Below are 14,434 nucleotides of genomic sequence, written 5' to 3'. Positions count from 1 at the left end.
ATAATATGTTACTTTAACCTACCAGGCACGTTCTCAATTGGTTATTTATGCCTCATATAACGTACACTTATTCAGCCTGTTGTTCACTATTCTTTATTTATTTTGAATTGCCTTTCAAATGTCTATTCTTGGTGTTGGGTTTTATCAAATACATTTCCCCAAAAAATGCGACTTATACTCCAGTGCGACTTATATGTTTTTTTCCTTCTTTATTATGCATTTTCGGCCGGTGCGATTTATACTCCGAAAAATACGGTATTTGACTGAGGTGTGTACCTACAAAATCAGCTAAAAGGTTAGTATATTCACATGCTGTTAGCATGATAACAGGTAGCATGTTCATTTTAGAAATTGAGTAACATTAGCAAGAAGAGTCTCACCTTCTGGAGAAAGAGGACGATTCTTCGAAGCATTTCGGTGCGCTGCTCCTCAAGGCTGAAGAGCGTGCGCGGCGTGCGGACAAAGACTTTGGTATTGCCGTAGGCCACGTCGTGGTCGAAGCCGCAACCTTGCAGGAGCTTCTTGACGGCGTCCTTGTCTGAGGGCAGGTCGTGGTTTGGCCAGGTGAACTCGGAAATCATCTTGTACCTGTGGAAGAAAAAATGTCACACACTTTTATTTTTTTTAATTAAAAAAACTGTACCAGGAATTGTGACTAATATATAAAAAAATGTCTCCATACACAACAGTTGTGTTTTTATTGGGACTATCAGTTAACGCATTACAATTATTCTTAAAAAATGATCGCATTATTATGCACAAATGTAAAATATTTGCAGTTTAATTTAAAATCTTTGTAAAATTCTAACAAACTGTCAAAATATTGGAGTCTTATACCTAAATTATGCAATAATTAAGTGTTATTAATTTGATTTTAGAAACTAATTGTTTGACAGCACCAGTTTTTATAAATCAAACTAAATCAAACATTATTAAAATGACATTAATAATCAATTAGATATATTCTTAGCTATTACACTAATTTGCTTTGTCAGAGCTAAGATAATTATGTTTTGTTCAGCTAGCTTAGCATATTTTAAGCTACTTTAGATTGCTTTTAGCATATTTAATTTACAAAATGTATAATTTTTTAAGTTATGTTTTCGCCGGGGTTTGTTTGTCATTCAGTTAGCTTTGTAATAGCTAAGATATTTAGGTTCTGTTGAGCTAGCTTAGCATATTTTAAGCTATTGCTTTTAGTATCTTTAATGTACAAAATGTATCAAATTGGGCCCGCATCCTTCAATTTTTAGGTTACGTTTTTGCCAGGGTTTGTTTGTCTACTAGTTAAATAGTCAGTAAGTTAGCTATTTAGTTAGTTAGTTAGCAACAAAACTCAAAATGTTATGGGCAGATTTTAATGAAATGTTGCAAAAATGTCAAAACTTGAATAAGAGACAAGTGCAAACTTTGCGTGGAAAAGAGCACACAAAACGTTTTGGCTCTTGTTTTGTGCCTATGAACGTTTTATAGATGAAAAACTCAGTCATTGACATTTAATGCAGTTATTTAACTGGTCCTCGGCATATGAAATCAATAATCAATGAGATATATTCTTACATATTTCACTAATTTGCTTTGTCAAAGCTAAGACATATATGTTTTGTTTAGCTAGCTCAGCATATTTTAAGATACATTGGATCGCTTTTAGCGTCTTTAATGTACAAAATATATCAAAGTGGGCCAGCACCCTTCAATTTTTAGGTCATGTTTTCACCGGGGTTTGTTTGTCTGCTAGTTAGTTAAGTTAGCAAACTCTTCAATTTTTAGGTTATGTTTTCGCCGGGATTCGTTTGTCTGCTAGTTAGTTAGTTAATGAGTTAAATAGCAAGTTAGTTAGCTAATCAGTTAGCAACACAACTAAAAATGTTATGGGCGGATGGACGGTTAGCTAGTTAGCAACATAACTTAAAAAGTTATGGGCGGATTTTGATGAAACGGTCAGGAAAGGTCAGAAAATGAACAACAAACAATGTGCAAAATGTATCAAAGTGGGCCTACATCCTTCAATGTTTAGGTTGTGTTTCCGCTGGGGGTTATTTGTCATTTAGTTAGTTAGATACCAACAAAATGTTATAGGTGGATTTTGATGTAACGGTCAGGAAATGTCAGAAATTGACTAAAAAACAAGGTCAAGCCTAATAGCTATTGCACTAATTTGCTTTGCCAGAGCTAAGATATTTATATTTCTTTAGCTAGCTTAGCATATTTTAAGCTACATTGGATCTTTAATGTACAACATGTATCAAAGTGGGCCAGCACCCTTCAATTTTTAGGTCATGTTTTTGCCGGGGTTTGTTTCTCTGACTAACCAACGAGCGAGCTATAGCTAGCTAGCTATCTAACTAGCTAGCTAGTAAATAAGTCAGCAACATAACTCAAAAGGTTATGGGCGGATTTTGATGAAACATTCAGGAAATGCCCGAAACTGAACAAGAAACAAGTGATTCGATGTTGGGGCTGATATGGATCATCATCTGGTTTCAAGACTTTCTTTAGGATTCTTTACCATTAAGCGATAAAGCCTGGCGGAGGTGTGCGCTCTGCGAGGGCTTTTCTGGTTCTTTATGTGACTCTTACTGGAAAAGGTTGGGACTAATTTGAAGGTTCCATTATCAATAGAATAAAATAGAATAGAATAGAATGGACTTTATTGTCATTATATTTGCATATAACGAGATTAAGGACTGCAACTTAAAGGCCTACTGAAACCCACTACTACCGACCACGCAGTCTGATAGTTTATATATCAATGATGAAATCTTAACATTGCAACACATGCCAATAAGGCCGGGTTAGATTACTAAAGTGCAATTTGAAATTTCGCGCGGAATATCCTGCTGAAAACGTCTCGGTATGATGACGCCTGCGCGTGACGTCACAGATTTTAGAGAACATTTTGGGACAGCATTGTGGCCAGCTATTAAGTCGTCTGTTTTCATCGCAAAATTCCACAGTATTCTGGACATCTGTGTTGGTGAATCTTTTGCAATTTGTTCAATGAACAATGGAGACAGCAAAGAAGAAAGCTGTAGGTGGGAAGCGGTGTATTTCGGCCGGCTGCAGCAACACAAACACGTAGCCGATGTTTCATTGTTTACATTCCCGAAAGATGACAGTCAATCTTTACCATTGGCCTGTGGAGAACTGGGACAACAGAGACTCTTACCAGGAGGACTTTGAGTTGGATACGCAGACGCGGTACCGTGAGTACGCAGCTGCGGCTTCCAAACATTTGATCGCTTGCCCGTACGTGCGTGCCGCTATGTGCATGTCACGTACGTAACTTTGGGGAAATATATGTGCTGTATGAACTTTGAGGAGGTGAACGGTATTTTGGGCTGTGGGATTGAGTGTGTTGTGCGGGTGCTGGATTTTTATTGGCGGGTTATATGGACGGGAGGGGGGAGGTGTTTGTTATGCGGGATTAATTTGTGGCATATTAAATATAAGCCTGGTTGTGTTGTGGCTAATAGAGTATATATATGTCTTGTGTTTTTTTTACTGTTTTAGTCATTCCCAGCTGAATATCAGGTCCCACCCGCCTCTCACAGCATCTTCCCTATCTGAATCGCTTCCACTGCCCTCTAGTCCTTCACTCTCACTTTCCTCATCCACAAATCTTTCATCCTCGCTCATATTAATGGGGAAATTGTCGCTTTCTCGGTCCAAATCGCTCTCGCTGCTGGTGGCCATGATTGTAAACAATGTGCAGATGTGAGGAGCTCCACAACCGGTGACGTCACGCGCATATCGTCTGTTACTTCCGGTACAGGCAAGGCTTTTTTATCAGCGACCAAAAGTTGAGAACTTTATCGTCGATGTTCTCTACTAAATCCTTTCAGCAAAAATATGGCAATATCGCGAAATGATCAAGTATGACACATAGAATGGGCCTGCTATCCCCGTTTAAATAAGACAATCGCATTTCAGTAGGCCTTTAAGGTGCGGTAGTGGGAACAAATATGGGATAAAAATAAATTACACAAGAAATAATAAAGATAAAACTAAGAATTGAAATAAATAGACTACTATCCAATAAAAATAATAAGCAATCCTGTACAATATACAAAATACTGTACAATATACAGAACAAGACAAGAGTACCGGAGTGATAACAATCAGTGTCGGATGTATTGCACTCGAAGGGTAATATTGCACAGTAGGGTATTAGGGTAGGATATTGTATAGGGGTGAATTATTTATTATAAGTTAGAGTTCAAGATGTTGACAGTTCTGGGAAAGAATCTGTCTCTGTCAAGGCGAGGTGTCGACTACAAATGACACAAAGTTGTACAAAACGATCAGAATACAGCAGATGTGTACTTTCCTAAATCCAATGGCCCATCTGGCCCGCAATTAATGACAGCTAAATATTCCGAATGAGTCCAAAGAAGACCAGAACTATTCCACAAAGCCGTGGAAATTGCAGAATAAATATGAAAGACCAGGAAAGGAGTGTTTCACCTCTGCAGGAAGCGCGGGTACGTCTGTCTGTTGGCGAAACCCGCGCGGCGCACTCGCACGTTCTCCAGCAGGCCCAGGTACTCCACCTGGTGGCGACAGCGCTGGCGCTCAAAGATGAGCGGCGACTTGACGTCGTTTGGCTTAATGCAGCGGACGTAGTAGGGCTCCTGCAGGCGAGAGAGAGAGAGAGAGGGCTTGATGGTAAAAGTTCTCCCAGGTGGTCTTTGGCGTGCGAGTGGTCACCTTGCAGGCCAGGTTCTCCACCAGCGAGATCATGGAGTTTTTGAAGAGCGTGGCGGCGGTGAGGGGCCGCTTGGTGACCTCCGAGATGCCCAGCTTGCCTTCGGGCCACATGGCCTTCAGCACCGCGTTGGAACTGGACGCAGGCAAACAAACATGGAGAATTTGTCACCCTTCACGTACACTAGTACCTCCGGTTTTGCTCATGATCCCGTCCATAGTTCATACGGCATTCAAATCCAATTAACCTGTTCCAGACACCCAAGAATACGAACACTTTTATAGACCATAATGATAGTTTTGTGGAATACATATAGATGATGAATGACATGTAGAAATTAATTAATTTTGATTGATATTGTAATCACGATTACTAACACGATTATTCATAAATGAGTATTTATGGTACTACCAAAACCCAACTTTAAACTATAAGGCGCACTTAAAATCCTTTAATTTTCTCAAAAACGGACAGTGCGCCTTATGACCCGGTGCGCCTAATGTAACGGAAAAATTCTGGTTTTGCTTGCCGACCTCGAAGCTATTTTATTTGGTATATGGTGTAATGATAAGTGTGACCAGTAGATGGCAGTCACGCATAAGAGATACGTGTAGACTGCAAGATGACGCCAGTAAACAAAACCGAAACTTTAAATAGTTGAGGAATTCACATTAGTTGCATAATTTTGGTCTTGACCTATGTATTGGTTGATTGATTGATTGATTGAGACTTTTATTAGTAGATTGCACAGTGCAGTACATATTCCGTACAATTGACCACTAAATGGTAACACCTGAATAAGTTTTTCAACTTGTTTGGTTGATTATTTGCATGGAGAGAGAAGAGAAAGTCAAAATGAAGAAAATGTGGGTAAAAGAGGAAAAGTCAACTGGACAGTTTTTTAGATTTTTCTCAAAAGAGACCGTAGTCAGATCAAGGCACTCATAATCAGTAACGCCACACCACCTTAGCCGCGCTCACCCTTTAGAGCACAGCTGTAACTTCCTGCCACTAAACCTGAAGAAAGTGGTTCTTCTCAGGTTTCTCTGTGTTTACATTTTCACACTTTGCACTATTTTCTTACACTCTATGAAGCATTTCTTACATATTCCTTATTTTTGCACCTTTTTTTGATTGATTGATTGAAACTTTTATTAGTAGATTGCACAGTACAGTACATATTCCGTACAATTGACCACTAACCCGAATAAGTTTTTCCTGTTTAAGTCGGGGTCCACGTTAATCAATTCATGGTATAAATATATACTATCCGCATAATACAGTCATCACACAAGTTAATCATCAGATTATATACATTGAATTATTTACATTATTTACAATCCGGGGGGTGGGGTGTGGAGGGGGTTGGGGCGGGGGGGTTAGGTTTGGTTGATATCAGCACTTCAGTCATCAACAATTATATCATCTGAGAAATGGACATTAAAACAGTGTAGGTCTGACTTGGTAGGATATGTACAGCGAGCAGTGAACATAGTGAGTTCAGAAAGCATAAGAACAAGTATATACATTTGATTATTTACATTTGATTAATTAAAATCCGGGGAGGCGGGATGTGGTGGGGCGAGGGTGTTAGTCTAGGGTTGTAGTATGTATGATGAGATTATTGCAGATCTTCAAGATGCAACCTTTTAATAAAATTTGTATGATAAGATATTGAGACTGATTTGGTGGATTTAAAGACTCATTTTTTATTTATAAATGAAATTGTAAATGGGTATTTGGTGAGTAGATTTTTGAAATGTATGGTATTGTACTGTATTTTGTATATTATATGATGTATATTTTAACTGTGGGTCCCTGTCCATAAGGTGTGTGCTTCTAGGGATGACCTTTTTGCAGAACGGACTCTGATATTAACAAAAGAAACAATAATAAAATACAAAACGATGTCTTTCTGTAAATAAAAAATTAAAAAAAATAAAAAATTAAAATGTTCCATTGAGAATACAGAACATTACACACAAGGCACTCAAAAATATGTCAAAATATTTTAGTACAACTTTGGTAAGCTATGAAGTCGCACCGCCTGATGGATTGTCGGAGCCATACGGCTACCATAGTCAGACGTACTATGCTTCAACATACGGTATTATTATGGCGTGTATATAAGGACCCCAAAATGGCCCCTATTAGCAGACATTATATGGCATTTTGTTTCGCAATATTTTGCAAAACCAACTTTTCTTACCTTCTGGTACGTGCTGATGTGTATTTGGGATCCGCATAAGTCCTAAAAATGTGCGCACGTCCGCCATTGTAGTCGATAAACTTCTTCTTTTTCTCCATTTTCTTGTTATGGTGCATTCACCTTCCGCTGTTGCCATTTCTAATATAAAGTAGTGTAAAGTTCTTACTTATATCTGTCAGTAGACTCGCTATGGAAGCGTTAAAAACTACCGGTGTAGTGGCTTTACATTATTCACCCAAGGAACTTTAGTTATTAGAGTTCTGGTCCGACAGTTTTTCACGGGACACATTTCCGGCGTTTCCGGATGAGGAGATGCTGCTCCGTTATGATTTAAGTAAAGTCTGAATGTCATTAAAACAGTTAGCTCCATCTTTTGACACTTCTTCCACTCCCGTCCTTGCACGCTACACCGCTACGACAAAGATGACGGGGAGAATACGCCGTCCAAGTGGAGCACGTAAATAGGACCGCCCACAAAACGGCGCATCCTGAAGCGACGGTCAGAAAACGACTTGAAGATGATCTGTAAAACATCATCTATGCAACATTTTGACCAAAGAACCACCATTACATGTTATGTGGATCACAAGGAAGTGTTTTACATTTAGAAAAAAAAATCCTAATATGACCCTTTTAATGCGCCTTTTGTATGAAAATAGACCTGCTCATCGGCAGAGCGCATTATAAACCGGTGCGCCCTATGGTCCGCAAAATACGGTATTAAATTAGTCATGGAATCAGTAATGGATAAACCACAACAACTAAATACATTGTATTAGTAAAAACAATAAATAAGGGCAATATACAAAAAAACAATACAATTCCATTTTGTTTTTAATTCCGTTTTTGGACCGTTTACACTTATTTTACCGCCATAGAGTGTGAGCTTTTTGTGTAAAGTAAAAATTTTTAAAAATGTTTGTTAATTAAGTGCAAAAATCTTCACCTCTATTTATGCAATACATACATCTTTGGACAATTTTGACCAATATTTTAGGTCAAAGCATAATAATTGTGTAAATGCATCGATAAGTGCTTCAAGTACATTCTGCTTGTCTAAGGTACTTTTTTTGAAACTTTTATTTTGTTAGCGCAATCGGACCGGATGTGGCGCACAGCGCTATTACTGTGAAGAAAGGAAGTGTGCTGTGCTGCTGTTCTCAGCTTGACGAGTAAAGAAAGGACTTCAGGCTGTAAAAAAAAAAAGAAGAAAAAAAGAGCGCGCCGCCGTGACTCTCAAGTTGCGGCTGCTGTCCTCCTGTTCGTACGTTGATCTTACATCGATGGCATGATTTTTTAGGTTGGAAAAAATTAAATTAGACAAAAAGTTAGCATGAAACGACAGCACCCTAGCGTTAAGCACCGAGCTATGTGAACGTATGTATGGCTGAGCTACAAGAAGAGGTCATGTCGCCTCATTCTGCGGTTTCCTAAAGAAAAACGGCCATTATAAAGGTGGGGTACCTAATCAATGGCCCCGTCGACGGTGTTTTCCCTCAATGGCATCTCCACGGTGACACGAAATGTTCCAAAAATGAAGTAGCGCTGAAGCCACCATGGAGACTAGAGCTGAAACGATTCCTCGAGTAATTCGATTACAAAATATATTCGAGGAATTTTCATTAATTTTTTTTTACGGCATTTTGCCTCGTTTAGTAAACAGTAGTCAAAGCTCACGTTTCGCACGGACTGTTTAGGTGTTGCACTGCGTGTTTATGTCACAAATCATACGCCCCCTGCGCTGCACAACACCGCTCTTTTAAATACGCTTGAGTTTAGAAAACTTTTTCGCCGACATAACTCGTAATGGCAGACGCCGCAGAAAGCAGTGAACAAGAGACATAGCAAAACGAGTCAATTAAAGGCCTACTGAAAGCCACTACTACCGACCACGCAGTCTGATAGTTTATATATCAATGATGAAATCTTAACATTGCAACACATGCCAATACGGCCGGGTTAACTTATAAAGTGCAATTTTAAATTTCCCGCTAAACTTCCGGTTGAAAACGTCTATGTATGATGACGTATGCGCGTGACGTCAATCGTTGAAACGGAAGTATTCGGACACATTGTATCCAATACAAAAAGCTGTGTTTTCATCTCAAAATTCCACAGTATTCTGGACATCTGTGTTGGTGAATCTTTTGCAATTTGTTTAATGAACAATGAAGACTGCAAAGAAGAAAGCTGTAGGTGGGATCGGTGTATTAGCAGCTGGCTGCAGCAACACAACCAGGAGGACTTTGACTTGGATAGCAGACGCGCTATCTGACGACCGCATCGTTGATCGGGTGAAGTCCTTCGTTGCTCCGTCGATCACTGGAACGCAGGTGAGCACAGGTGTTGAGCAGATGAGGGCTGGCTGGCGTAGGTGGATAGCTAATGTTTTTAGCATAGCTCTGTGAGGTCCCGTTGCTAAGTTAGCTTCAATGGCGTCGTTAGCAACAGCATTGTTAAGCTTCGCCAGGCTGGAAAGCATTAACCGTGTAGTTACAGGTCCATGGTTTAATAGTATTGTTGATTTTCTGTCTATCCTTCCAGTCAGGGGTTTATTTCTTTTGTTTCAATGCTATCACGTTAGCTCCGTAGCTAAAGTGCTTCGCCGATGTATTGTCGTGGAGATAAAAGTCACTGTGAATGTCCATTTCGCATTCTCGACTCTCATTTTCAAGAGGATATAGTATCCGAGGTGGTTTAAAATACAAATCCGTGATCCACAATAGAAAAAGGAGAGAGTGTGGAATCCAATGAGCCAGCTTGTACCCAAGTTAAGGTCAGAGCGAAAAAAGATGCGTCCTGCACTGCACCCTAGTCCTTCACTCTCACGTTCCTCATCCACGAATCTTTCATCCTGGCTCAAATTAATGGGGTAATCGTCGCTTTCTCGGTCCGAATCGCTCTCGCTCCTGGTGTAAACAATGGGGAATTGTGAGGAGCCTTTCAACCTGTGACGTCACGCTACTTCCGGTACAGGCAAGGCTTTTTTTTATCAGCGACCAAAAGTTGCGAACTTTATCGTCGATGTTCTCTACTAAATCCTTTCAGCAAAAATATGGCAATATCGCGAAATGATCAAGTATGACACATAGAATGGATCTGCTATCCCCGTAAATAAAAAAAATTCATTTCAGTAGGCCTTTAAGAAGCGACGAAAGTTGTCTAAGGTGTGGGATCACTTCACACTAAAATGGAAGGAAAACGCAGTAGTATGCGAACATTGCACAGTGGAGCTTGCATGAAAACTGTTCTTATTGTTTTATTTTTAATACTAAGAATATATTTTTATTTGAACTTTCTCAGCGAATATTAATTTTGAATTAATTTTATATATATTTGTTTTCATCTCAAACATGTTATGATGGCAAAATGAACATTGATTACTATTTTGCATGCAATGAATGCAGTGAACTGTATTGCATTTTTAAAATTTAAAACTGTTATTATTAAGTGGTTTGTCTTTTTATATTGTTTATGTATTGTTGGCAGGTTGAAAACCGCTCAGCGGATTTGCGTGGAGAAACCAACGTTTAAACGGCACCGTATAATAATCATCAAAAACGCACGAGAGACAAGAACTTCGTTTACGCGTTCACACCACACAGCACATAGGGCTGTGAGCGCACCTGGTTTTTTTAGCACACACAAATTGGCACCATCAACCACGGACACATTTTAGCTGTGCGTGTCAGCCTTCAATAATGAAAACAGGCGTTTAGGAAATAGACAATTAGGCCAAACGCAATAATTGAGGGCACATTTTAACATGTATAATTAAACCTTAATTAAGCAAAAATATGATTTACCCGATTACTCAATCGGGATATTCAATAGAATACTTGATTACTAAAATATTAGATAGCTGCAGCTCTAATCGAGACCCTTCTCATGGTGTAAGATATGTTGGGTTTGGTTGATCGGCTCGTGCCGTATTAAACGCAGCAGAATAAGATAGAAGAATAATATTAAAGGAAAAGGATTAGTTCAAGCAATATTAATGTGGCATAGAATTTAAAATATTGTTGAGTGTGCGTGTCAGCAGGGTGTCTCCTCAGCCTTCATGAAAGTCGGAGCATACGACTGTTTACTGCAGCCTCTCTTTTAATTATAATCGTATTAATATATTAACATTAAATATTAATCGGTGGCAAAATGTGTGTCTTTGTCAGTTTTTTTGTGTAAAGTTTGTTGGTTGCAGTTGTTTGTTGTGGACTTTCAAAAAAAAAATATATATATATATACACTACCGTTCAAAAGTTTGGGGTCACATTGAAATGTCCTTATTTTTTAAGGAAAAGCACTGTACTTTTCAATGAAAATAACTTTAAACTAGTCTTAACTTTAAAGAAATACACTCTATACATTGCTAATGTGGTAAATGACTATTCTAGCTGCAAATGTCTGGTTTTTGGTGCAATATCTACATAGGTGTATAGAAGCCCATTTCCAGCAACTATCACTCCAGTGTTCTAATGGTACAATGTGTTTGCTCATTGGCTCAGAAGGCTAATTGATGATTAGAAAACCCTTGTGCAATCATGTTCACACATCTGAAAACAGTTTAGCTCGTTACAGAAGCTACAAAACTGACCTTCCTTTGAGCAGATTGAGTTTCTGGAGTATCACATTTGTGGGGTCAATTAAACGCTCTAAATGGCCAGAAAAAGAGAACTTTCATCTGAAACTCGACAGTCTATTCTTGTTCTTAGAAATGAAGGTTATTCCACAAAATTGTTTGGGTGACCCCAAACTTTTGAACGGTAGTGTATATAGTAACATTACTCGTGAATGTGCTTTGACAGCCCTACCAAAAACTGAATCATCGCAAAACTGCAGCGCACGAAATCCAAGGTACTTTGGGCAAAATTCAACTTTTTTCAGTCATAAGCAGCCTAATTCAGTTTTCAAAATGTGTTTTTTAAATTTAATTGTTTTTATTTCCAGTGTGACTTGTCGAGGTTTGCAAAGAGCAGCAGCAGAGCATGATGGGAAAAAACACCACGTTGTTTGTCACCTGTTGTAGAGCAGCCGCTTGAAGTCCTGGAACAAGGTGTCTTTGTTCTTGTCGATGAAACCCACCACTGAGTATCTGAGAGAGTAGGTAAACGTTGTCATCCAAACACATCATTCCTCATACTTAATCCTATTAAGTCAGTGCCGCTGCTAAGAAGCTCAGGGATCAATCCAGCCTCTGGGGCTGGTGGGGGGGCGCATGGGCGCACTTAACCCTCACAAATGTGCTGAAGGCGAGCACTTGAGTGGGGGATTAGCATGTGTGATTTATTCATTTGAATGGTGTCCAACAGCTTTAGGGGCCGTCATCAAGCAATGACCATGTCGTTTAACACTTGTGTGTGTGTGTGTGTGTGTGTGTGTGTGTGTGTGTGTGTGTGTGTGTGTGTGTGCGTCCTTGAATGCAATGTGGAACATGTCCCAGAGAAGACCTCATCAGTGTGTGTGTCAGAGTTTAAATGGGACACTCACGCCACATCTCCAGCGTAGTGTCTGATGCGAAAGTCTCGATCAAACTCCAAACTCTTGTCGGTGGGTGAGAGCTGTGCAGAAATGATACAAATATGGTCATTTCTATCAAATCAACACAATTTTAATCATTGTATGACTTCACTACACCTTCATTTTTTCATATCTGAGCTGTAGGAGTGCACACTTTTTATTCTAAATGGATTCCTAATTTTAAAAAAAATAGTATATATATATATATATATATATATATATATATATATATATATATATATATATATATATATATATATATATATATATATATATATATATATATTAGGGCTGCAACAACTAATCGATTATAAAAATAGTTGGCGATTAATTTAGTCATCGATTCGTTGGATCAATGCTATGCGCATGCGCAGAGGCAATTTTTTTTTTTTTTTTTAAATAAACCTTTATTTATAAACTGCAACATGTACAAACAGATGAGAAACAATAATCAAAATAAGTATGGTGCCAGTATGCGTTTTTTTTCCAATAAAATACTGGAAAGGATAGAAATGTAGTTTGTCTCTTTTATCCGATTATTAATAGATTAATCGAAGTAACAATCGACAGATTAATCGATTATCAAATTAATCGTTAGTTGCAGCCCTAATATTTATATTAGGGCTGCGAATCTTTGGGTGTCCCACGATTCGCTTCAATATCAATTCTTGGGGTCACGATTCGATTCAAAATCGATTTTTTTCAGATTCAACGAGATTCTCGATTCAAAAACGATATTTTCCCGATTCAAAAGGATTCTCTATTCATTCAATACATAGGATTTCAGCAGGATCTACCCCAGTCTGCTGACATGCAAGCAGAGTAGTAGATTTTTGTAAAAAGCTTTTATAATTGTAAAGGACAATGTTTTATCAACTGATTGCAATAATGTAAATTTGTTTTAAATATTAAATGAACCAAAAATATGACTTATTTTATCTTTGTGAAAATATTGAACACAATGTTGTCAAGCTTATGAGATGCGATGCAAGTGTAAGCCACTGTGACACTATTGTTCTTTTTTAATTTTTTTTATAAATGTCTAATGATAATGTCAATGAGGGATTTTTAATCACTGCTATGTTGAAATTGTAACTAATATTGATACTGTTGTTGATAATATTAATTATTGTTTCACTACTTTTGGTTTGTTCTGTGTCGTGTTTGTGTCTCCTCTCAATTGCTCTGTTTATTGCAGTTCTGAGTGTTGCTGGGTCGGGTTTGGTTTTGGAATTGGATTGCATTGTTATGGTATTGCTGTGTATTATTTTGTTGGATTGATTAATTAAAAAAAAATAAAAAAAAAGACAAAAAAATAAAAATATATATATATATTTTTTTCCCAATGAGAATCGATTCTGAATCGCACAACTTGAGAATCGCGATTCAAATTCGAATCGATTTTTTCCCACACCCCTAATATATACACTACCGTTCAAAAGTTTGGGGTCACCCAAACAATTTTGTGGAATAGCCTTCATTTGTAAGAACAAGAATAGACTGTCGAGTTGCAAATGAAAGTTCTCTTTTTCTGGCCATTTTGAGCGTTTAATTGACCCCACAAATGTGATGCTCCAGAAACTCAATCTGCTCAAAGGAAGGTCAGTTTTGTAGCTTCTGTAACGAGCTAAACTGTTTTCAGATGTGTGAACATGATTGCACAAGGGTTTTCTAATCATCAATTAGCCTTCTGAGCCAATGAGCAAACACATTGTACCATTAGAACACAGGAGTGATAGTTGCTGGAAATGGGCCTCTATACACCTATGTAGATATTGCACCAAAAACCAGACATTTGCAGCTTGAATAGTCATTTACCACATTAGCAATGTATAGAGTGTATTTCTTTAAAGTTAAGACGAGTTTAAAGTTATCTTCATTGAAAAGTACAGTGCTTTTCCTTCAAAAATAAGGACATTTCAATGTGACCCCAAACTTTTGAACGGTAGTGTATATATATATATGTAAACATATATGTATTTATATATATACATACTGCATAT

At 38.1% G+C, this 14,434-nt stretch overlaps 1 protein-coding gene across 3 annotated transcripts in view; it reads right to left on the bottom strand.

Annotated features, from left to right (window-relative positions):
• Nucleotides 1-14,434, bottom strand: part of myo1d (myosin 1D) — a 177,203-nt gene that overhangs the window by 71,928 nt on the left and 90,841 nt on the right. For 2 of the 3 annotated variants that reach the window (XM_062056916.1, XM_062056917.1), the window contains exons 12-16: nt 12,402-12,472; nt 11,932-12,006; nt 4,711-4,843; nt 4,468-4,634; nt 381-588 (exon numbers count right to left, since the gene is read on the bottom strand). In XM_062056916.1, the coding sequence (XP_061912900.1) occupies nt 381-588; nt 4,468-4,634; nt 4,711-4,843; nt 11,932-12,006; nt 12,402-12,472 (654 nt within the window). Of the gene's footprint in view, nt 1-380; nt 589-4,467; nt 4,635-4,710; nt 4,844-9,169; nt 9,240-11,931; nt 12,007-12,401; nt 12,473-14,434 lie in introns of those variants that run through there. The other variant, XM_062056919.1, reaches the window with a different exon arrangement.

The sequence above is a fragment of the Entelurus aequoreus genome, linkage group LG08, assembly GCF_033978785.1.
Source record: "Entelurus aequoreus isolate RoL-2023_Sb linkage group LG08, RoL_Eaeq_v1.1, whole genome shotgun sequence".
NCBI lineage: Eukaryota > Metazoa > Chordata > Actinopteri > Syngnathiformes > Syngnathidae > Entelurus > Entelurus aequoreus.
Note: the sequence above shows the minus strand (reverse complement) of the source record. Positions and strands in the feature narration are given on the sequence as shown.